The 24,489-nt window shown below is 44.9% G+C and overlaps 1 protein-coding gene and 1 non-coding gene across 4 annotated transcripts in view; both read left to right on the top strand.

Moving 5' to 3' along the window:
- The window catches only part of Gon4l (gon-4 like), a 79,621-nt gene that overhangs the window by 39,418 nt on the left and 15,714 nt on the right, over positions 1-24,489 (top strand). For all 3 annotated transcript variants that reach the window (XM_045138879.1, XM_045138877.1, XM_045138878.1), the window contains 9 exons: positions 853-956; positions 7,598-7,796; positions 8,275-8,361; positions 9,414-9,585; positions 13,755-13,899; positions 14,798-14,948; positions 18,472-18,588; positions 19,297-20,985; positions 21,738-21,993. In XM_045138879.1, coding sequence (XP_044994814.1) covers positions 853-956; positions 7,598-7,796; positions 8,275-8,361; positions 9,414-9,585; positions 13,755-13,899; positions 14,798-14,948; positions 18,472-18,588; positions 19,297-20,985; positions 21,738-21,993 — 2,920 coding nt within the window. The remainder of the gene's footprint in view (positions 1-852; positions 957-7,597; positions 7,797-8,274; positions 8,362-9,413; positions 9,586-13,754; positions 13,900-14,797; positions 14,949-18,471; positions 18,589-19,296; positions 20,986-21,737; positions 21,994-24,489) is intronic.
- LOC123456090 lies at positions 1,235-1,341 on the top strand. The gene has a single exon (XR_006634311.1). It is a non-coding gene; the product is annotated as a U6 spliceosomal RNA (small nuclear RNA).

Genomic DNA, 24,489 nt, shown 5'->3' with positions numbered 1-24,489 from the left:
TATTACTTTAATTATATTATTGTTTTATTTTATTTGATAGAAAGAAAGAGGCACATAGTAATAGAGAGAGAGAATGGGTGCACCAGGACCTTCAGCTGTTGTAAGTGAACTCTAGGTTGTGCATCTGGCTTAGGTGGATCCTAGGGAATCGAACCTGGGTCCTTTGGCTTTGCAGGCAAACACCTTAACCGTTAAGCCATCTCTCCAGCCTTTGTATTTTTTTGCTTAGGTAATTTATTAAGCAAAACTTATACTGAGAGGAGATTATATATTGTGTAGTTCTGAGGCAGCCAAATATGTCTTTAGAGATATTTCTATACAAGACATTGATTGTTCTGAGTTATCCATTCTCTGTGTTTTCTTTTGTAAGTTTGCTGGTTGAGAGACCTCTTTCTCAGAGTAATAGTCATAATAGTATGGGGTTGTGGGGTTGCCAAAGCGAGAATAGCTCGACTGCCATTACCATGTATGTGTGTTTATGTATTTATTTATTTTTATTTATTTTGAGAGCAATCAGAGAGAGAGGGGTGGGGGAATGAGAGAGAGAATTAATGGATGAATATGGGTGCACCAGGGCCTCCAGCCACTGCAAATGAACTCCAGACACATGTGCCACCTTGTGCATCTGGCTTATGTGGGTCCTGCAGAATTGAGCCTCGAGTCAGGGTCCTTAGGCTTTATAGGCAAGTGCTTAACCACTAAGCCATGTCTCTAGTCCCCATTCTCCTATCTTGTTGGTTGACAGCAGTTATTAAAGTTCTGTCATCTGTAGTCTGTACTTATACGTGCCACACTTGTAAGGGGCTCACTGACGCTTATTACCCCAGAAACTCTTCCTTTATTTTCCCGTAGTTCCAAGATGAGATGGGATTCTCCAATATGGAAGATGATGGCCCAGAGGAAGAGGAGCGTGTGGCTGAGTCTCGGCCTAATTTTAACACCCCTCAAGCCCTAAGGTATGTTCACTGAGACTTTGAATTCAGGAATAATATATTTCTTTATTTTATTTTCTTTCTTTCTTTCTTTATTTATATTCAAGGTAAGGTCTCCACTGTAGCCCAGGCTGATCTGGAATTCATTCTGTAGACTCAGCATGGCCTTGAACTCGTGGAGATCCTCCTACGTCTGCCTCCTGAGTGCTGGGATTAAAGGCGTGTGCCACCATGTCTGTCTTTATTTTACTTTTTTTTTTTCTCAATGTTTATTAACATTTCCCATGATTATAAAAAATACTGTGCTCGCTTTGGCAGCACATATACTAAAATTGGAATGATACAGAGAAGATTAGCATGGCCCCTGTGCAAAGACGACATGCAAATTCGTGAAGCGTTCCATATTAAAAAAATATATATATAAATATATATGGTAATGCCCTCCTCCCCTACTTTCCCCTCTAAAATTCCTTTTTCCATCATATCCCTTCCCCATCTCATTCAGCCTCTCTTTTATTTTGATTTTATTTTACTTTTAATGTACTAATTTGTTTGCAAGGGCAGCGATAAAGAGAATGAATGAGAATGGGAGTGCCAGGGCTGCTAACCACTGCCAAAGTGCTCCAAATGATGCAACACTTGGCATATCTATCTTTACGTGGGTGTGATTGGTAATAGAACATGGGCCAGAATGCTTTCAAAGTAAGCACCTTTAACCACTGAGCCATTTCCCTAGTTCCCTCCTTTTTTTTCCCCCCTAGGTAGGGTCTGCAGCCCAGGCTGACCTGGAATTCACTCTGTATTCTCAAGGTGGCCTGGAACTCAGTGGTTCTCCTACCTCTGCCTCCCGAGTGCTGGGAGTAGAGGTGCCCACCACCACGACGGCTACTGGTGTTTTTTTTTTTTTTTTTTTTTTTTTTTGTGGTTTTTCCAATATAGGGTCTCACTCTAGCTCAGGCTGACCTGGAATTCACTGTTGTCTCAGGGTGGCCTCAAACTCTTGGCGATTCTCCTACCTCTGCCTCCCGAGTGCTGGGATTAAAGACCTGTGCTACCACACCTGGTGGCTTCTGTTTTGTTTTTTGGTTTTTTTTAATGTTATGTAGGAAAGCAAACTTTTGTACTCTGGCTTAAGATTTTTAGAAATTAACAATTTCCCATTGTCAGATTACCTGTTTCTGTTGTGAGGATGTGGAGTTCTAGGGTGAACTACCTGTTAAGTGGAAGATCTCCTTGTTATGGGGCAGTGCAGCTGTAGACTGAGCTGTATCTGTTTGGGAAGGGAGACAAAGCAGTAGCTGGCACCTGTAGCAACTTCTCCAGGTGAGTGGTGCTGGAGAGGTGTGCAGCGCCCACACGCCAGCCACAGACCCTCGTCTGCATTGTCATGTGTCGTGCGGCTCTTCTGTCTGCCTTCCTTGACCTTCCCATGCGCTCGGTGTTGCTGAGGGCTTTACTGAGCTGTGAATGAAATACCTGCAGTCATGTCCTGGGAGCCTGAGACACATGTTCTGACCTTTGTGCTGGCACACGCCTTTAATCCCAGCAGTTATGAGGCAGAGTGATAAGGGGGTCACTGTGACTTCCAGGCCAGCCTGGGATCACCGAGTCAGTTTTAAGTCAGTCTGGCCTAGAGTGAGATCCTACCTCAAAAACAAACAATAAAAAAAGTTGTCATGTATCTCATATTGTCTAGAAAGCTGTTGATGCTAATTCTTTTTTTTTTTTTACATTTTATTTATTTATTTTTTGAGGGGGGGAGGGAGAGAATGGGCACACTAGGGCCTCCAGCCACTGCAAATGAACTCCAGATGCATGCACTCCCTTGTGCGTCTGGCTTACATGGGTCCTGGGGAATCGTACTAGCATCCTTTGGTTTTGCAGGCAACGTCTTAATTGCTAAGCTATCCTTCCAGCCCTGTTGATGTTAATTTAATTACTTCAATTTTTACAGCAGGTTTGGACATGCACTTTATTCAGATTACTGTGCATGGCAACATATAGTTATTGTTGGAGGGATAATTTGGTGTTATTTGCCTTGTTTTAAGGAGATGGGAATAAATGTCTTTTCACTCCAGATGTTGCACTGACAACAGATCAAAATAACAATTCTAACCAAGTAATCTTGTTAAATCAAAGAGTTTGTTGTAATTATTTACCGTAGTATGAATGACTCAAAGGTAACTGTGTCACCAAAAAGACCACACTAGCATGGGTGATGACTTAAAAGCTTGCAGGCAGTTCTGCTAAAGAGTCTCTTCTCTCTAGCAGTTGCTTGCTGCTTTTGTCACTTTGGGGAAGGGCCTAATGTGTTTTAAGTGTCTTAGGTTTCCTGAGCCCTCAACATTTTTTATTTTATTTAATTTATTTATTTAGTTTTTGAGTTAGGATCTCTTTGTATCCCAGGCAGACCTGGAATTCAGTATGTAATCTCATGAACTCATGGCGATCCTCATACCTCTGCCTCCCCAGTGCCAGGATTAAAGGCATGTGTCACTATGCCCAGCAAGTTTTTTTTTGTGTGTTTTGTTTTAATATTTAATTATTTGAGAGAAAGAGAGAGAAGAAGAGGGAATGTACACACCAGGGCCTCTAGCCACTGAAAACGAACTCAAGACACATGCCACCATGTGCATTTGGCTTATGTGTGTACCGAATAATTGAACCTTGGTCCTTAGGCTTTGCAGGCAAGCATCTTAACTGCTAAGCAATCACTCCTTCCCCTGAAAGTTTTCTTTTGTTTGCAAGTCTAGGACATTTTCTTCCTTTTATGAATTAATGCTTCAATATGTATTTTATTTATTTATTTGAGAGAGAGAGTTAGAGAGGCAGATAGGAGAACAGGTGCATCAGGGCCTCTAGCCACTGTAAATGAACTCCAGATGCATGTACCACCTTGTGCATCTGGCTTTATGTGAAAATTGGAACCTCGGTCCTTTGACTTTGCTGGCAAATGCCTTAACCAGTAAACCGTCTCTCCAGCCCTAATGTTTTAATTTGGATGAAAAAGCTACACAACACTCCACCCTTGCTCTACATTCCTTCAACTCCTCCTTCTTCCTTGTTCTCTGAGCTTTGGAGTGGTGATAATAGATACCTGATTATTTTCTTGTATGTATGGCTAAACACTGGACCACTATGCCATAGAAGTCTGTTTCTTAGTAACTTGACTGGTTGTAGGTCTCCCCAGTAACCACTGTCCAGGACCTTCATCTGTGTTGTATCCTTTCATGTTGCACAAAGCCCCTGACCAAAAGCCGCTTTGGGCAGGACTGTTGTTTATCTTGCCCTTCGGTCTGGAGGGGAAGCACCATGATGGCATGAGCAGAGTGTGGACGTCACCTCTGGCACAGCTGCAGGAGAGTGCACTAGGGAACCATCATGGCCACCCCAGCCCCGCACCTCCTCCCGCCTGCCAAGTTGCCGTACGCTGCGGATCAAGTATTCAGAACACACGAGTTTATGGGGATACCTGATTCAAATCCCCACAGTCTGTAACTTCATTTTGGTTATACAGGCAACTCTATGTTTGACTTAAAAAAAATGTTAAGCCATGGTGGCACATGCCTTGGAGGCAGAGGGAGGAGGATCGCTGTGAGTTCCAAGTCAGCCCTGGGTTTGATTGAGATCCTACTTTGAAAAATAAAAAAAAAAGTAAACAAAAAAAATCACAGTGAGTTGGAGGCCAGCCTAGGCTACAGAGTGAGTTTCTAAATGATGAATGGGTCAATGAAGAAATCAAGAAGGAAATCAAAAAGTTTATAAAGTCAAATGATAATGAGAACACAACATATCAAAATCTCTGGGACACAATGAAGGCAGTTCTAAGAGGTAAATTTATAGCCTTCAGTGCCTATATTAAGAAATTAGAAAGGTCGCAGGTAAATGACCTAATGCTTCACCTTAAAGCCTTGGAAAAAGAAGAACAAGGCAAACCAAAAATCAGTAGATGGGAAGAAATAATAAAGATTAGGGCAGAAATTAATGAGATAGAAACAGAGTGAGTTTCTGAAAACCAAACCAAACAAAAAATTACTGGTAGAATTTACTACCTTCTAGTATTCAGTGCACTCGTTGAACTGCCACTGCTTTTCTGTTGCAAATATATACCTGGTTTAACCTGTTTTTTATTTTTTGGTTTTTCAAAGTAGGGTTTCACTCTAGCCCAGGCTGACCTGGAATTCACTATGTAGTCTCAGGGTGGCCTCGAACTCTTGATGGTCCTCCTACCTCTGCCTCCCGAGTGCTTGAATTAAAGACTTATGCCACCACACTGGCTCCTTTTTTAAAATAAACAAACAAACAAACAAACAAAAAACTTTGTCCAGAACTTGCATAAATATAGACAATGTATCATGATCATAAATACCCCCATGCCACCCTTCCTTTTTCCCCTTTACTCTTCAATCTGTGGCCTTTTTACCTGGGATGGACTAGCAGGTGAACTGGAGGCCCAGTGTTATACATTGGAAGCTTCCAGATTGCTGTTAGGATGCACTTGTTGGCATTGTGCATGAATAATGAGGATCACTAGGTCCTTCCTATAGAGCGCTGTATATACATGCTTCTTCACCTGGAGCTGCTGTTTTGATCAGACTAGTTGACAGAAAGCCTCAACAATTTTACAATCTCCACACTTTACCCACAGGACTGGGGTTATAGGTATGTGTGGCCATATCTGGCTATTATTTTAAAATTTATTTTTATTTATTTATTTAAGAGTGACAGACAGAGAAAGAGGCAGAGAGAAAGAGAATGGACGCGCCAGGGCCTCCAGCCACTGCAAATGAACTCCAAACACATGTGCCCCTTTGTGCATCTGGCTTACGTGGGTCCTGGGGAATCAGGCCTCGAACTAGGGTCCTTAGGCTTCACACGCAAGCACTTAACCGCTAAGCCACCTCTCCAGCCCAATTATTATTATTATTATTATTTTGTTTTCTCAGTGACCTGTAGCCGAAACATGTAGAATTTGCAGCATGGCATGGTTACTACCACATGGTGGCCCACGCTTTCATTCCCAGCACTTGGGAGGCAGAGGTAGGAGGATCACTGTGAGTTCAAGGCCACCCTGGGACTGCATAGTGAATTCCAGGGCAGCCTGGCTAGAGTGAAACCCTACCTCGAAAAACAAAAAACAAAAAAAAAACAACATAAAAAATTTAGGGCTGGAGGGATGGCTTTAGCTGGTAAGACGTTTACCTGTAAAGCCAAAAAGGACCCAGGTTCGATTCACCTGGACCCACGTTAGACAGGTGCACAAGGGCGGGTCGCATGTGCCTGGAGTTCATTTGCAGTGGCTGGAGGCGCTGGCACAGGCATCCACTTGTGTGCCCTCTCTCTCTCTCTCTCTCCATCTCTCTCTGTCAAATAAATAAAAGTATAATATTTAAAATATTTTATTTATTTATTTGAAAGAGTGAGAGAAAGAGGCAGATAGAGAGAATGGGCATGTCAGGACCTCTTGCCACAGAAAACAAACTTCAAATGCATGCTTCACCTTTTGCATCTGGCTTTAAGTGGGCACTAGGGAATTTGACCTGGGTGTTTTGGCCTTGCAGGCAAGTGCCTTAACTGCTAAGCCATTTCTCTAATCCTCCAGCAATTTTTATTTTTTTTGAGGCAGGATCTCACTATAAACTAGTCTGACCTGAACTCACTCTGTAGTCTCAGGTTGGCCTCAGACCTCTGCTTCCCTAGTGCTGGAATTAAAGGCGTGAGCCACTACACCTGGCCTGGCTTGTTTTATTTTTAAGATATTTATTTATTTAGTTGTAAGCAAAGAGATACAGAAAGAAGACAGGCAGATGGAATGGGTGCCCCAGGGCCTGTAACCCCTAAAAACAAACTCCAGATGCAGGCATCACCTTGTGCACCTGGCTTTATGTGGGCACTGGGGAATTGAACTCAGGTCATTAGGCATTGTAGGCAAGTGCCTTAACTGCTATGCCATCTCTCCAGCCCCCACAAGTACTTTTTCTTGTTTGTTTGTTTGCTTGTTTTGGTTTTTCATTTTTGAGGTAGGGTCTCACTCTGGCCCAGGCTGACCTGGAATTCACTATGGAGTCTCAGGGTGGCCTCGAACTCACAGCGATCCTCCTACCTCTGCCTCCGGAGTGCTGGGATTAAAGGCGTGCGCCACCATGCCTGGCCCCCAACTGTTTTTCTAAATATGGGGGCTGGGGTTAAACCCGGCTCCCTCTGTGGACATTTGGAAGTGGCCTCAGGCCCTCATGCTTTTGTGGCACGCAGCCTTGCTGACCATCGCCCTGTACTACTCTCAGATCTCCACTCAATTTACTCTTTGTTTATGTATTACATATAGGAGTAACTGTAGAAGAATATGGTTACATACTGAGTGTGTCCATAACTAACAATAATAATAATAAAAAGTAGATGGGGCTTAATTCAGAATCTTGTTTGTGTTGTGGGGCTTGAACCAGGGCTTCACTCTTGGTAGGCAAGCGCTTTCACAAAGCTGTCTTCAGCCCCAGAGTTATTTTGTTTGCATATAGTTTAGGAGTTTGATTGTCTGTTAAAGGGGGATTGGGTATTACCAGTAAGTGGACATGGCGCAGGCTTCATTAGTATACTGTAAGAAGGAGTTAGATGCATTAAGGACCTAGGGAAATGTTCACATTCATTTATCTCCCTGTTGGGAATAGGTTTGAGGAACCATTGGCCAACTTGTTAAATGAACGGCACCGCACAGTGAAGGAGCTACTTGAGCAGCTGAAACTGAAGAAGTCGTCAGCCAGGCAGCAGTCCGACGCAGAGAAGCTCCAGCCTCAGAAGGAAAAATCCCATCAGAGTCTCATTGTGGACCCAGCACAGAGGAGCAGACTGCAGCAGCAGATGCAGCAGGCAAGGCCTTCCTTGACCATTTTGCTACTGAGTTACCTCATGACCTGATACTCAAGCCGGAAATGAACTTTGTAAAGTCAGGGATAGAGCAGTCTTGCTTGTCTTTGATACCTTGAACTCTCTACACCCACCAAGGCCTTTGGAGTACATGCTCGTGGCTCAGGCAGTAGAGCACGAGACCCCGATGATGTTCAGAATTGCAGGTTGCAGAGAGGCCTTAGTAGTCGGTTCAAAATTTAACACCGTTCAGTGCCAGAGTTTTCCTCCTTCTAGTCTCTTTGGTTTGAGGCTCACTTTCTGATTCTGCCTTGTTGCTCAAGTGAATTATTTGAGAATTTCATGCCAAAATCCTGCTTTGTTCTGATAGGCTATCCAGAATGCAAACTATGTGTGATTGATTTGCAGATCTCTTGGTAAGATCTGTGCTACTGAGATGGCAACATGTAATGTGTCAATCTTCTTTTCTTTCTCTTCCCAGCATGTTCAGCTCTTGACACAAATCTACCTTCTCACCTCCTCCAATCCCAGCCTCAGTTCGGAGGCCAACACCACCAGGATATTTCTTGTAAGGTTCCCAGCAAACTTTATACCCAGGTGTCTTTAGCAAGTCTTTTTGCAGTGAGTTATGTTTTTCGTCTCTATGCCTGCTCTGTCTGTCCTATGAATTCCTATTTCCTGAGAGCATATAAGCACAGAGTCCCAGGAAATTGTCTGAATATTATCTTTTAAAAAAATTAATTAATTCAGAACTGTGTGAGGTGACACATGCTTTAAAAAATTTTTTTTGTTGTTGTTCATTTTTATTTATTTTGAGAGCAACAGAGAGAGAAAGAGGCAGATATAGAGAGAATGGGTGCACCAGGGCCTCCAGCCACTGCAAACAAACTCCAGATGTGTGTACCACCTTGTGCATCTGGCTTATGTCTGTCCGGGGGATTCGAGCCTTGAACCGGGGTTCTTAGTCTTCACAGGCAAATGCTTAACTGCTAAGCCATCTCTCCAGCCTCTGTTTGTTTATTTATTTAAGTCCCAGAGAATGAGCATGTGCCATCATGTCTGGCTACATTTTTTTTTTAACCTGTACATATCCTGTTGTAGAAAGGGGGCTGGAGAAATGGCTCAGCATTTAAGGTACTTGCCTGCGAAGCATATGGGCTTGGGTTTGATTCCCAAGTGTCCACATAAAGCCAGATACAAAAGGTGATGCATGCATCTGGAGTTTGTTTGCAGTGGCTTGAGACCCTGGTGTTTCCATTCTCTCTTAATATTTTATTTATTTATTTATTTATTTGAGAGAGAATGGATGCACTAGGTTCTCTAGACACTGTAAACAAGCTCCAGACGCATGCTCCACCTTGTGCATCTGACTTATGTGGGTCCTGGGTAATCAAACCTGAGTCCTTTGGCTTTGCAGGGAATTGCCATAACCATTGTACCATCCCTCCAGCCCCATCATTTTTTTTTCTCTCTCTGCCTATTTCTCTCTCTTACTGTCTTTCAAATAAACAAACAGACAAACAAACAAATAAATATCAAAGTACAGTTTCTAATTCTGAGGTGAAGGACTGTTGTATTGTCTGGAATTGTTTTAAAGCTCTTTTTTTCTTATTTTCCCAGAAAGAGCTGGGAACCTTTGCTGACTACTCCATTGCACTTCACCAGCAGTTCAACCCCAAGTTTCAGACCTTATTCCAACCCTGTAATTGGATGGAAGCCATGCAGCTTATTGAAGACTTCAACACACATGTCAGCATTGACTGGAGTCCATGTAAAACAGTCAAGAAGACTGGTAGGACACAGTCATGTCTATTTCAAGAAATTACTTTTTTTCTTTTTTTTTTTTTGGTTTTTCGAGGTAGGGTCTCACTCTAGCCCAGGCTGACCTGGAATTCACTATGGAGTCTCAGGGTGGCCTCGAACTCATGGCGATCCTCCTACCTCTGCCTCCCAAGGGCTGGGATTAAAGGTGTGTGCCACCACGCCCGGCTTCAAGATATTACTTTCAGTGAGAACTGGGAATTTTTTTTGTTTTTTTGTTTTGAGGTAGGGTCTCATTCAAGCCCAGGCTGACCTGAATTCACTATGTAGTTTCAGGGTGGCCTCGAACTCATAGCAATCCTCCTACCTTTGCCTCCTGAATGCTGGGATTAAAGGCGTGCACCACCAAACCAAGCTTAGTTTTTCTTTTTCTTTTTTTAATTTTTTTTATAGTTAACAACTTCTATGATTGCAAACAATATTCCATGGGAAATCCCTCTCTCCCCCCACTTTCCCTTTGAAACTCCACTCTCCATCGTATTCCCTCCCCTCTCAAACAGTCTCTCTCTTATTTTAATGTCATCATCTTTTCTTCACATTATGATGGTCTTGTGTAGGTAGTGTCAGGTGCTGTGAGGTCATGGATATTCAGGCCATTTTGTGTCTGGAGGAGCATGTTGTAGAGTCCTACCCTTCCTTTGGCTCTTAAATTCTTTCTGCCATCTCTTCCGCAATGGACCCTGAGCCTTGGAAGGTGTGATAGAGATAATACAGTGCTGAGCACTCCTCTGTCACCTCTTTCCAGCACCATGATGCCTGCTGAGTCATCCCAAGGTCACTGCCATCTGAAAAGAGGAGGTTCTCTAATTAAAAAGTGAGAGTAGCATTAATATATGGGTATGAACATTAAGAGAAGTGCTTACTGGGCAGTTTGATGATCATAGTATATACATTTAGCCAGACACCAGCAGACATTACACCCCAGGGGCTCATGTTTTAAGTTTTCAGTATCAGGGATGTATTCCCTCCCATGGAGCAGACCTCCAGTCCAATTAGAGGGTTACCACCATGACAGATGTGCAACTATTGCACCTGTTGGCTCATTTATCTTGGTTGGCCAAATGTAAGGCTTACAGTGTCCACTGTTGAGTATCTTCACTGATGATTTCTTTCTCTCCCATTGAGCTGCATAAAATGTGGCTTTTTCCAGCTTTCTGTCAGCTGGTCTACATGGAGGAGGTTATCAGCTCAGTTCCAGCAGGATTTCTCAGTGGCCTTGCAGCCCAAGTATATGGAGTCTTCAGCAGAAACCAAGGGCCTCGGCAATGGCCTGTAATGTTTTGGGGGCATCACAACTCACTGGAAGGCATCTCATCCCTGGCATTGAATATTTTCTAGTAACCATCTGTGGCTTTTGAGTGTTCCATTGCCCAAAAAAGTAGGTTTCCATATGATTTATTTATATCCTCTTAGATTTTGATTAGCCCTCCCTCCACCTTTCCTTTACTCAATCTCTTCCCCTGACCTCACTTAGGCCTTTCCACCCCCATTAATCTGTTCTTTTACTTACATATATACAATACCATCCTATTAGGTCCCCCTCCCTCCCTCCTTTTCTGTTCCCTTTATATCTCCTTTCTAGCTTACTGGCCTCTGCTACTGAGTTTTATTCCTACTCACATAGAAGTCTGATCATTTGTAGCTAGGACCCATGTATGAGAGAGAAAATGATGTTTTGCTTCCAGAAAACATTTTATTTATTTATTTATTTATTTAATTAATTAATTAATTTATTTATTTATTTAAGAGAAAGAAAGGGGAGGGGAGAGAGAAATTGAGAATGGGCATGGCAGTGCCTCCATCCATTGCAAAGGAATTCCAGACTCATGCGCCCCCTTGTGCATCTGGTTTTCGTAGGTCCTGGAGAATTGAACCATAATCCTTTTGCTTTGCAGGCAAATGCCTTAACTGCTAAACCATCTCTCCAGCCCCCCAGAAAACATGTTTTGAGTGAACATCTTGTTCCAGAATCACTGAGTGCTGTGAGAGTTACTTAGTGTAGAACGTTGTCCAATAGGGAAGGATGCAGGATCAGCTTTTGTTCACATTGAATACACTCTTTTAGCATGAATTGTGTTGGAAAAGAGTAACTTTTAGGGGGTGGGGTATGGAAGGGGATCAAATCAAAAAGGACAGCTCTGCCATTATACAAAATTGTAGACAGGGGCCTGGAGAGATGGCTCAGCTGTTAAAGGTGTTTGCTTGCAAAAGACTGCTCACCAGGGTTGTTCAGTTCTCCAACCACCCAAGTATAGCCAGATAGAAGTAGTACAAGTGTCTGGCTTTTGTTTGTAGCAGCAAAAGCCTGTGGATAGGGATAAAAATAGGGCTCAGGGATTAAAGGCCTGGAATTTCTGGTTCTGTTCCCCAGTTCCTATGTAAAGCCAGATGCACAAAGATGTACATGTGTCTGGAGTTTGTTTGCAGTGACTGGAGGCCTGGCCCACCATACTCATTGTCTCTGCCTCTTTCTCTGTCTCTCTCTCAAATAAATAAATAGATTTGCTGGGTGTGGTAATACTCACCTTTAATCTAAAGATAGGAGGATTACTGTGAGTTTGAGGCCAGCCTGGGACTGTAGAGTGTGTTCCTGATTAGTCTCTGATAGAGTGAAACCCTACCTCAAAAGCAATAAAAATAGATAGATAAAAATTTGCAGATTGTGGGCTGGAGAGATGGCTTAGCAGTTAAGCGCTTGCCTGTGAAGCCTAAGGACCCTGGTTCGAGGCTCGATTCCCCAGGACCCATGTTAGCCAGATGCACAAGGGGTGCATGCATCTGGAGTTTGTTTGCAGTGGCTGGAGGCCCTGGTGCGTCCATTCTCTCTCTCTCTCTGCCCCTCCTCTCTCTGTCACTCTCAAATAAATAAATAAAAATAAAATAAGAAATAAAAAAAAAATTTGCAGATTGTTACTAGAAAATTTTCAGTGCCAGGGATGGGATATCTTCTAGTGAGTTGTTTCCCAGGGAGGTCCCTGATGCCCTCAAAACATTATAGGCCATTGCCAAGGCCCTTGGTTTCCCACCAGGAATAGATGGTAAGACCCTATTGCTGAAGACTCCATATACTTGGGCTACAAGGCCACTGAGAAATCCTGCTGGAGCTGAGCTGATAACCACCTCCATGTAGACCAGCTGACAGAAAGCTCGAAGAAGGCATTCTGCATGTAGTTCAATGGGAGAAAGAGAAAACACCAGTGAAAATACTCAACAGTGGACACTACAGGCATTATATTTGGCCAGCAAGGCCAAATGAGCCAACAGGTACAATAGTGGCATGTCTGTCATGGTGGCAATCAACTGCCCTCTAATTGGACTGGAGGCCTGCTCCATGGGAGGGAATACATCCCTGATACTCAAAACCTACAACACAAGTAGTCATGAGCCCTAGGAGTGTAATGTCTGCTGATGTCTGGCTAAATGTATATATTATGCTCATCAAATTGCCCAGGAAGCACTTCTCTTAATGGTCATACCCATATATTAATGCTACTCTCACTTTTTATTAGAGAACCTCCTCTTTTCAGATGGCAGTGACCTTGACTCAGTAGGCATCATGGTGCTGAAAAGACAGAGGAGTGTTCAGCACTGCAATATCTCTATTACATCTTCCAAGGCTCAGGGTCCATTGCAGAAGAGGTGGCAGAAAGAATGTAAGAGCCAAAGGAAGGGTAGGACTCCTTACAATGTGCTCCCGCAGACATAAAATGGCCTGAATATCCATGACCTCACAGTGCCTGACACTACCTACACAAGACCATCATAATGTGAAGAAAAGATGATGACATTAAAATAAAAGAGAGACTGATTGAGAGGAGGGGGGATATGATGGGGAAAGTGGGGTGGTGTAAGTGAGGGCATTACCATGGTATATTGTTTACAATCATGGAGATTGTTAATTTTAAAAAATAATACATTTAGCTGGGTTTGGTGGTGCACACTTTTAACCCCAGCACTCGGGAGGTAGAGGTAGGAGGATTGCCATGAGTTCGAGGCCAACCTGAGACTTTATAGTGAGTTCTAGATCAGCCTGGGCTAGAGTATGAGCCTACCTCAAAAAAAAATTTTTTTTTAAAAATATGCAAAATTAATTCAGAAGCTTTTATGAAGCCGCCTTGTCACCGCTGCTTTTTCTTCCAGCCAGTGAATTCCCCTGTTTGCCAAAGCAAGTGGCTTGGATCCTGGCCACAAGCAAAGTTTTCATGTATCCAGAGCTCCTTCCAATATGTTCCCTGAAGGCCACGAACCCTCAGGACAAGATCATTTTCACCAAGGCTGAGGACAAGTATGTTTTCTGTGGGGCTGCCAAGGACACATAATCAGAAGAAAAGGGTTCCATTTGAGTAAGTTAGAGGAACTAAGATGTATTACAGTCAGTCACAGTGACGGAAGAAAAGGCAGTGCAGGGACTCGTCTTTTATAGGGGATGCCACACAGTTTTCAAGAATTTAAAGTTACTGTTGGTGTTGTAGAGATCGCTCAGTGGTTGAGGGCATCGAAAACCAGACAGGTTTATTTGCAGTGTTAAGGGGCCCTGGCATACCCATTTTCTTTCTCTCCTATATAAATAAAAGTTTTGGGCTTGAGGGCTGGAGAGATGGCTTAGCAGATAAGCGCTTGCCTGTGAAGCCTAAGGACCCTGGTTCGAGGCTCGCTTCCCCAGGTCCCACGTTAGCCAGATGCACAAGGGGGCGCACGCCTCTGGAGTTCATTTGCAGAGGCTGGAAGCCCTGGCACGCCCATTCGCTCTCTCTCCCTCTATCTGTCTTTCTCTCTGTGTCTGTCGCTCTCAAATAAATAAATAAAAAATTTAAAAAAAAAATTAAAAAAAAAAAAGTTTTGGGCTTGAGAGATGGCTTAGCGGTTAAGGTGCTTGCTTGCAAAGCGAGAGGACCTCTGGTTCGATTCTCCAGTACCCACGTGAGCCAGATGTACAAGGTGGTACATGCATCTGGAGTTTGTTTGTAGTGGCTGGAAGCCCTGGCATGCCCATTTTCTCTTTCTGTCTCTCTCTCTCTCTCTCTCTCTCCTTCCCTCTCTTCAATAAATAAATAAAAATAAAATATTTTTAAGAAAGTGTTAAGAAAAGCAAAAGCGATTTGTCCAATGTGAGGAGTTAGTCTGGGGACGTGTTTTAGAGGAAAGGATTGTGAATTTGAGTTGTGTTATTGCTTCTGTCTCAGTTTGTTGGCTTTAGGACTGAAACATTTTGAAGGAACTGAACTTCCCAAGCCCCTAATCAGCAAGTACCTTGTAACCTGCAAGACTGCCCACCAGCTGACAGTGCGAATCAAGAACCTCAACATGAACAGAGCCCCTAACAACATCATTAAAGTGAGTGCTTCCTGGGAGCTCTGGAGCCTCTCATGCATGTGTGCCCTGCTCTTCTCCTCTCAGTGCCAGAGAGGAGAGGGGATCTTTCTAACCTCCTATCATGAACTGTGCTTACTCTTTTACCTTTTCAGTGACATTGGTCCATTATTTTCCTCTGGAGTAGCTTCAACATTTTTTAGGAATATTTCCCCTAACTGTCTTTGTGTGTGTGTGTGTGTGTGTGTATATGTGTGTGTGTGTATGTGTATATGTATGTTTTTATATATGTATGTATGTGTGTATATGTACACACATAAAGACATACACACACACACATATATATATGTATGTGTGTGTATGTATATATATGTATGTGTATGTGTGTGTGTGTGTGTGTGTGTGTGTATATATGTTTTTTTTTCCTTGTTTCTTGAGGTAGGGTCTTGCTGTAGCCTAGGCTGACCTGGAATTCACTATGTAGTCTCAGGGTGGCCTCATATTCACAGGAATCCTTCTACCTCTGCCTCCCAAGTGCTATAAGTGTGACATTTTTCAAGCCTTAAATAATTTTACAAGTCCTTGATTTCTATAGACAAAAAACCTCCTTAGTTATTTTTTCATGTTATGTATGGGTCTAGGCATGTGTGTGCCATGACGTGTATGGAGGTCAGAGGACGTCAGGGGTCAGCCCTCACCTTGCAGCTTATGTGAAGCAGGGTCTCGTTCACTTTCGTGTTTGTCAGGGTCGCTGGCTTTGACATTCCAGATGATTTTTCTATTTGTGCCCCTCATCCTCCTTGTGGGTCAGTCAGGGGTTACAGACCGGTGCTTTACCTCTGACTGTGTGTGCATTCTGGAATGCCAATGGTGGCACTCAGGCTGTGTGGCAAGTGCTTTATCCATTGAGCCATCTTCCCAGCCCAGAATAATATACTTAAGTATATTTATTTATTTGTAGGCTGGAGGAATGGCTTAGTAATTAACGTGCATGCTTACAAAGCCAAAGGACCCAGGTTCGATTCCCCAAAACCCATGTAAGCTGGATGCACGAGGTGGCTGTGCATCTGGAGTTCATTTGCAGTGGCTGAAGGCCCTGGCATACCCATTCTTTCTCTGTATTTCTGTCTGCCTTTTTTCTCTCAAATAATTAAAAAAAAATATTTAATTATTTGTAAAGAGAGAGAGAGTGAGAGAAAGAAGGAAGAATGAAAGAGGAAGAGAAGGGCCCTGGCATGCCACCTGCACCTGGCTTTGTGAACTGCAGACACATGGGCCACTTTTTGCATCTGACTTTGATAAGTCTGTACTAGGGATTTGAACTTGGGCTGGCAGGCTTTGCAAGCAAGTACCTTTAACCGCTGAGGTATCTCACCAGTCCAAGACTAATGTACTTTAAAATGCTGTCTCAAAAAATAAAAATAAAATATATTTAAAAACCCCAAAACTAGAATTGATGTGAATTTGAGATCAGCCAGGGCCACATAGGAAGACCCCAGTCCAAGTGTCCAAAACAAAACAGAAACGATTCAAATAGTGCTTTAAGGCTTATTATGAAAAAAAGTGTTTTATCCTCTTCCTTCTAGCCAATTCTTTAGCAAGATGGTGTATTTGGTACCACATCTAGGGAGTGCGCTTATAATTTACTTTTTTTTTTGAGGTAGGGTCTGGGTTCAGTTCCCCATTACCCTACCAATGTGAACCCAGATACACCAAGTGGTGCATGCATCTGGAAGTCATTTGTAGTAGCAGGAGGTCTTGGTGCTTGTATACTTTCTTCTCTCTATCATAAGTAAAATATATTAAAAATTGAAACTAAGGCAGAGCTAGGCGGATTCCTGTGAGTGCGAGGCCACCCTGAGACTATATAGTGAATTCCAGGTCAACCTCGGCTAGAGTGAAACTACCTCAAAAAAAACAACAAACAACAAAAGAAACTATCTTGAAATATTTGAAAAATAAGAGGTGAAATCAAGCAGACTGTGTTAGGAGAAATAATGGCTACTCCCGCTCAGCTACAAGATTTTTTTTTTTTTTTTTTGAAGGTAGGGTCTCACTCTAGCCCAGGCTGACCAGGAGTTCACTATCTGGGTGGCCTTGAACTCATGGCGATCCTCGTACCTGTACCTCTGCCTCCCGAGTGCTGGGCTTAAAGTTGTGCACCACCACGCCCAGCTCATCTACCTACTTAAACAAACTGCAGACTGTTAGGGCTGGAGAGATGGACCAGTTAAGCGGTTAAGGCACTTGCCTGCAAAGTCTGGAGACCCATGTTTGATTCCCCATTACCCACATAAGGCAGATGCACATGGTTTTTTAAAGTAGATTTATTATTTAGCCCCTCGTACTAGAAGGACATTATGGATATATTTGGCTTTTCTGTTTTCCCACTAGCTGTTAGAGCCTCAAAGGCAGACACTGCTTGTCTTGTCCATGCACTTAGCAGCAACAACATATTTTGAACAAGTGGATGTTATTGTTGATAGTTTAAATACAATATTCCTTCCCAGTTACATTTCACCTTTGCTTTGCTTCCTTTCTCTTCTCTTTCCTACATTCCCCTTCACATTCTTTCTTTCCCCCTTTTTTCCTGTTTCCTTTCCTTGTTTTAAATAATGGGCATCAAACCCAGAGCTTTGTGTGTGTTAGGCCAGCACCATCCTCAACTCTCCTCATTTCTTATTCTTCTTCTTTTTTTTTTGAGGTAGATTCTCTCTCTAGTTCAGGCTGACCTGGAATTCACTATTTATGTAGTTTCAGGGTGGCCTTGAACTCACTATGCCTGGCCTCATTTACTCTTTTTTTTTTTTGGTTTTTTGAGGTAGGGTCTCACTCTAGCCCAGGCTGATCTGGAACTCACTATGTAATCTCAGGGTGGCCTTGAACGGCGATCCACCTACCTGTGCCTCCCAAGTGCTGGGATTAAAGGCCTGCGCTACCATGCCCGGCTTTCATTTACTCTTAAAAGAACCATCTTCGTCTCTCTTTTCTGTTTTTCTTTTTCTTTTTTATTGGAAATCGGCTGTCATCAAGCCTAGGCTGGCCTGGAACTGGTTATGTAGCCTAGGATGACCTTGAACTTCTAGTCTTCCTGGTTTTCCTCCTGAATACTGTGGTTACAGGTTTGTGCTACTAGATTTCCTTTATTTTCCCCTTTTCCTTTTCTCTTCTAATTGTCCTCTCACAGCATTACATGTTTAAAAATAGCTTTGCTGGGTCCAACATGATGTAGGGCCTGTCCTTGGAGCTGCTGAGTAGGAGGTCAACTCAAGGTTACTCTGACCACCTGCATCTCTTTCTTTGTGACTCAAAGTTTTTACTTCCTGGCAATTGGAGTGGTACTCTCCAGTTAGAAGCTATCGAGAAATTGTGAGATCTTTAAAAATCAGAGACTAATTTAACTTGAAATTCAGGAACATTCAGCATGTGCTACCTATGTTCTATTGTGTGTATGTTTCTCAAACCTCAGCTGCTGCCATCCCCATCTTGGCTGAGGTAGTGGTTCTGGCACGAATAGAACGTATGCTTCTTTTTTTTTCATCCTTAGTTTTATAAGAAGACCAAACAGCTGCCAGTCCTAGTAAGATGCTGTGAAGAGATCCAACCACATCAGTGGAAGCCTCCTGTAGAGAGAGAAGAACACCGGCTCCCATTCTGGTTAAAGGTAGAGCCTCCTCGGTCTGTCAGACACAAGGCTCCACAAAGCTCTGGTAGAAATGTCTTCTCTCAGAGACAGCCTGCCAGCTGGCATCTTTCCCAAATGAAACCGATACTCTGTTTCAGAAAAAGTAAAGAAAAGAAATGCCAAAGGCTACCTTAAGCTTCAGTTAAGTTAGTTTTAGAACTAGTACTTACGGTAGTCTCATTTACCCTTCTTTCTCTGCCTTTCCTCTAATGATTCTACCACCTTTACAAAATAATGAGTAAACGATAATTTCCTCACGGTTGTTCAGGGAAACATTATGGGATGTACAATGGAAGTGCAGTCAGTCTTCAAGGTAGGTTCTCACTGTCCACTATGCAGTCTCAGGGTGGCCTGGAACTCGTGGTGCTCCTCCTACCTCTGCCTCCCGAGTGCTGGGATTAAAGGCGTATGTGTGTCACCACACCCTGCTAAAAAACCCTTCTTGAAATGCTGTCTTGCTTCAGTCTCGCTTGGAATGATCCTTAAGATCTAGAAAGGTATCCAGGCTTGGATTGTTCTGAGTTTGAGGCCAACCTGGTACTACAGAGTGAATTTCAGGTCCGCCTAGGTTACAGTGAGATTATACCTTGGGGTGGGGTGGGGAGCCCGCAGAGAAAAACAACCTTCTCCCCTCCAAAAAAGTCTGGAAAGTTTTGTTCCCTAATTCAGATTTACTGTTTTCAATAGGCCAGCCTGCAGTCCATCCAAGAGGAAGCACGCCGCCTTGCTGACGGTGCGAGAGCAGTAGCTAAGGAGAGTGGGAGTGGTGGCATCGGCACAGGCCAGGACAGGGAGGAAGCCAGCCCAGAGCTGAGCAGTGGCACTCGGTACCCCCTGTTGTTGCCCAAGGGCGTAGTTCTGAAACTGAAGCCAGTTTCCAAGCGTTTCTCCAGGAAAGCTTGGAGACAGAAGAGGCCATCGGTGCAGAAGCCCCTCCTTATCCAACCCAGCCCCTCTCTCCAGCCTAGTTTCAACCCTGGGAAAATACCAGCCTGGTCAACGCATTCAGAAGTCTCTCCAAGCAACATGGTTGTCCAGATTCCGCACCTGATCCAGCCAGCCCCTGTTTTACAGACAGTTCCCATGGGGGTCAGCGGGGGAGACATTTCTGAGGCTCCTACAGCACTGCCTGCTGTGCCCCCAGGCTCTGAAGCCAGGACTCGCATCCCCCTGTCTGACTCTCAGGCCCCGCGCCCTTCTGCCCCTGCACCCTCTGTGCCCAAGGTCCTCTTGCCTTCACTTGGTCCCTCTAAGTTCCGAAAGCCTTATGTGAGGCGGAAACCTTGCAGAAGAAGAGGGACCAAAGCCTCTCCCTGTCTGAAACCAGCTCCCATCATTCACCCCACACCCGTTATCTTTACTGTTCCCGCCACCACTGTGAAGGTCGTGAGCCTGGCCAGCGGCTGTAATGTGATTCAGCCTGTCAGTGCAGCTGTGGCCCCAAACCCGCAGACCATTCCTATCACCACTCTTCTGGTCAATCCTACGTCATTCTCCTGTCCGTTAAACCAACCCCTTGTGGCCTCCTCCATCTCACCCTTAATTGTTTCTGGTAATTCCTTGAGCCTTCCCGTGCCATCCACCCCTGAAGAAAAGGCCGAAGTGAACATGGACATTGCTTGTTCTTTGGCTGAAGGGAAAAATGCCTTGCAAGGCTCTGAACCCAAATCAGAAGCCCAAGAACTAACTCCTCTCTGTGCTGGTGCCATCTTCCCCAAGGAGGAGCCCAGCCCCGGGCATGTAGCAGCGCCCCCAGAGAGCCAGCGAGGGCCGCCTGAGAGCAGCGCCCGCAGCTGGACGCTTGTGAAAGCAGAAGGCCAGGAAGGGTTGTCGGAGTCGAGCGCATGTCGCTGGACCCTGGTGAAAGCGGAGGAGGGAAGTCAAGCTCCAGAGCCAATGCCGCGGGGCTCCCAGGACTCTCTGAACTCCCCGCCCGGTGCGTTGGAGGAGCCGGTAAAGCTGGAGCCCGAGGAGCGCGCTGAGGGCCTCTCCAGCAGCGGCGCAGAGCGGGCCGAGCTCAAGGAGGAGCTGTGCGCGGAGCGGGCCAGCACGCCTGCGGAGGGCCTGCCCTCGGAGCACGAGCGGGGCCGGCTGGCCATCAGCCCTGCAGCTGCCCGGGAGCCTGCTGAGGAGGGGGATGCCGGTGGGGGCTTGAGCAAGGGCCTGCTAAGGACTGCTCCAGCGGCCGGCGACCCCGACACGGTGCTCAGCAGGCCCCCAGGGAAGCCAGAAGAGCCAGCAGGGCCAGAAGCTGGAGGAGAGAAGGATGGGCCCGAGGAAGAAGAGGAGGAGGACTTCGACGACCTCACGCAGGATGAGGAAGATGAGATGTCGTCAGCTTCTGAGGAATCTGTACTTTCTGTCCCCGAGCTCCAGGTGTGAACCAGAGAGGGCTCTCAAGTATTGTGTGGACTCACTAGAATGTTGAATTTATTAGTATGTGCCCTGCTTGCTTGGTCTACTGTAGATAGATAGTCCTAAAATTACTTTTTGATGTTTGAGGGCATTATGGGGTATAATATTGGGACTTAAGTAATATGAGAAAGGGAAATTCTACTCATTTCAGGTAAGCATATTTAAATGCTCGGTTCAAGCACCTGCACGTACTGAAGTGTCTTAAAACTAGCTCATCAGGGCTCGAGGCTAGCCGAATAGTGGAGCAGTTGCACGAGGCCCTGGCTCAGTCGTGAGCACGGTAGCAGAGCAGTGGGAGGAGAAGCTCCTGAGTGTGGACGTGGTAAAGACGCCCGTGTACAGGTTGTACAGGGCAGCCTTCCTGGTGGGTTCTCCCCCCTTCTGCAGCCAGGTCCAGTCTCCACTCTCCATCTTCTGGAACTGTGCGCTGACCCCACTGAGAGTCCTCTGATGTGCTACAGACAGCTTGTTGTTGTTGTTGTTGTTGTTAAAAAATTTTAAAAAATTGAAAAAATTCCGAGGTAGGGTCTCACTCTAGCTCAGGCTGACCTGGAATTCACTATGTAGTTTCAGGGTGGCTTCAAACCCAGGCAACCCTCCTACCTCTGCCTCTCTAGTGCTGGGATTAAAGGCGTGTGCCACCACGCCCAGCTGCACTACACCTTTTGTGAACCACTAGAAGTCCTTATAGGCACTCTTTGTGGTGTTTACAGGAGACAATGGAGAAACTGACGTGGCTGGCATCTGAAAGACGCATGAGCCAGGAAGGTGAGTCTGAGGAAGAGAACTCCCAGGAGGAGAACTCTGAGCCAGAAGAAGAGGAGGAAGAGGAAGCAGAAGGGATAGAAAACCTGCAGAAGGAGGATGAAATGATTGATGGAGCAGCTGGAGACACTGCCGCAAAGCCCCCTTCCAGCCTGGCCACCCCCAGCACAGCCGCAGAAGTTGAGAGCAGCAGAGCCCCACCAGGTGACGGTGACACTCCTGTGCCCAGAGTGGGCAGCCGACAGGTCTGCTGATGTCCCCAGAGAAGACTCTTTCTTTTTTTAAATTTAGGGATTTTATTTGACTTTTATTAGATTAAGAGAAGGAGGGGCTGGGAGATTAAGGCGCTTGCATGAAGGGCCTACTTACACAGAAAACAAATTCTAGATGCATGTGTCACACTGTACATCTGGGTTTATATAGGCATTGGGGAATTAGACCCGGGCCATCAGGCTTTGCAAGCCAGTGCTTCTAACTGCTGAGGCTTCTCTCTAGCCCTCAGCTCTATTTATTTATTTATTTGAGAGCATGAGAGACAGACAGACAGACATGGGCAGATAGAGAATGGGTACACCAAGGCCTCTAGCCACTGCATATGCACTTCTAGAGACATGTGCCACTTTGTGCATGTGGCTTTATGTGGGTACTGGGGAATCCAACTTGGGGCCTTTGGCTTTGTAGGCAAGTACCTTAGCCACTAAGCCATCTCTCCAGGCTAGTTCACACTCACTTTTTTTCCACAGTAGTGTGTTACTCTAGCCTAGGTGGACCTGGAATTATTCTCAGCCTGGCCTTGCACTCACAGCAAGACCCCTACCTCAGCTTCCCAAGTGCTGGGATTAAAGGAGTGTGCCACTATGCCTGGCAGAAAGAGAGAGAATGGGCGCATCGGTGCTTCCAGCCATAGCAAGTGAACTCTAGACGCATGTGCCACTGTGCATCTGGCTTTATGTGGGTACTGGGGAATTGAACTCTGGTTGTTAGGCTTTACGGGGAAGCACCTTAACCACTGAACCATTTCTTTAGTCCCCAGCTCTGTCTCTCCTTTTTGACTTTTTGAGGTAGGGTCTCGCTCTAGCCCAGGCTGACCTGGAATTCACTATGTAGTCTTAGGCTAGCTTCAAACTCATGGCGAGTATCCTACCTTTGCCTCCCCAGTGCTGGGATTAAAGGCATGAGCTACCATACCCAGCTGTGTTTTTTGAGATAGGGTCTCCAGGCTGACCTGAAATTCACTATGTAGTCTCAGGATGTCCTTGAACTCAGCGATCCTGATCCTCCTACCTCTGCCTCGCAAGGGCTGGGATTAAAGGTGTACACCACCATGCCTGATTCCTGCTCTTTTTTGAGACAAAGTTTTACTTAGTACCTCAGGCTGACCTTGAACTCCTGCCTCTGTTTTTCAAGTGCTATGGTTATAGGTGTATGCCATCATCCCAGTTTTCATGCTCAGTCCTTAGATTTACTTTCTGGCTTTGTTTTGTTTTTTTAAAATTTTTTAAAAAACTTATTTTAGAAAGACAGTATGGGTTAGGGTTAGGGCTGCTTCCTGCTGCAGATGAACTCCAGATGCACCACTTTGTGTGTCTGGCTTTACAAAGGTACTGGGGAGGCTGGAGAGATGGCTTAGCAGTTAAGCACTTGCCTGTGAAGCCTAAGGACCCCAGTTCAAGGCTCGATTCCCCAGGACCCATGTTAGCCAGATGCACAAAGGGGTGCATGCATCTGGAGTTCGTTTGCAGTGGCTGGAGGCCCTGGTGCACCCATTCTCTCTCTCTATCTGCCTCTTTATCTCTCTCTGTGTCACTCTCAAATAAATAAAAAAAAACAAAAAAAAATTAAAGAAAAAAAAAAAAACAAAGGTACTGGGGAATTGTGCATGGACTGATAGGCTTTGCAAGCAAGTGCCTTTAACTACTGAGCCATCTCCCTAGCCCTGTGGTGTGGTTTTTTTTTTTTTTTGTTTCATTTGTTTGTTTTATGAGGTAGGGTTTTGCTGTAGCTCAGGCTGACTCGTAAATTCACTATGAAGTTTCAGGCTGGTCTCGAACTCACCGTTACTCTCCTGCCTTTGCTTCCTGAGTGCTAGGATTAAAGGCATGCGCCACCACACCCAGCTTTTTTTTTTTTTCTTTCCCCGTGGTAGGTCTCACTTTCTATTCCAGACTGACCTGGAATTCACTGTAGTCTCAGCTTGGCCTCAAACCCTCGGTGACCCACCAACCTCTGCCTTCCAAGTGCTAGGATTAAGGGTGTGTGCCACCATGTTTGACTCTGTCTGCTTTTAAAATATATATGGAGCCAGGCGTGGTGGTGCACATCTTTAATCCTAGCATTTGGGAGGCAGAGGTAGGAGGTTCACCATGAGTTCAAGGCCACCCTGAGACTACATAGTGAATTCCAGGTCAGCCTGGACTAGAGTGAGATCCTACCTTGAAAGACCAACAAAATACCAAAACTAAACGAAATATGTATCAAGCCAGGCATAGCGGCACATGCCCTTAATCCCAACAATTGGGAGGCAGAGGTAGGATTACTGTGAGGACGAGACCAGCCTGAGACTTCATAATGACTTGTCGGTCAGCCTGGGTAGAGTGAGACCTTACCTTAAAAAAGAAACAAAAAACCAAAAAAAGTATATTTATTTGCATGTGTATGCACTAGCCATGGCCTCCTGCTACTGCAAACAAATGCCAACAA

Source organism: Jaculus jaculus, chromosome 19 (assembly GCF_020740685.1).
Source record: "Jaculus jaculus isolate mJacJac1 chromosome 19, mJacJac1.mat.Y.cur, whole genome shotgun sequence".
Lineage (NCBI taxonomy): Eukaryota > Metazoa > Chordata > Mammalia > Rodentia > Dipodidae > Jaculus > Jaculus jaculus.
The sequence above is the reverse complement of the archived record's forward strand: the minus strand, read 5'-3'. Positions and strand labels throughout refer to the sequence as shown.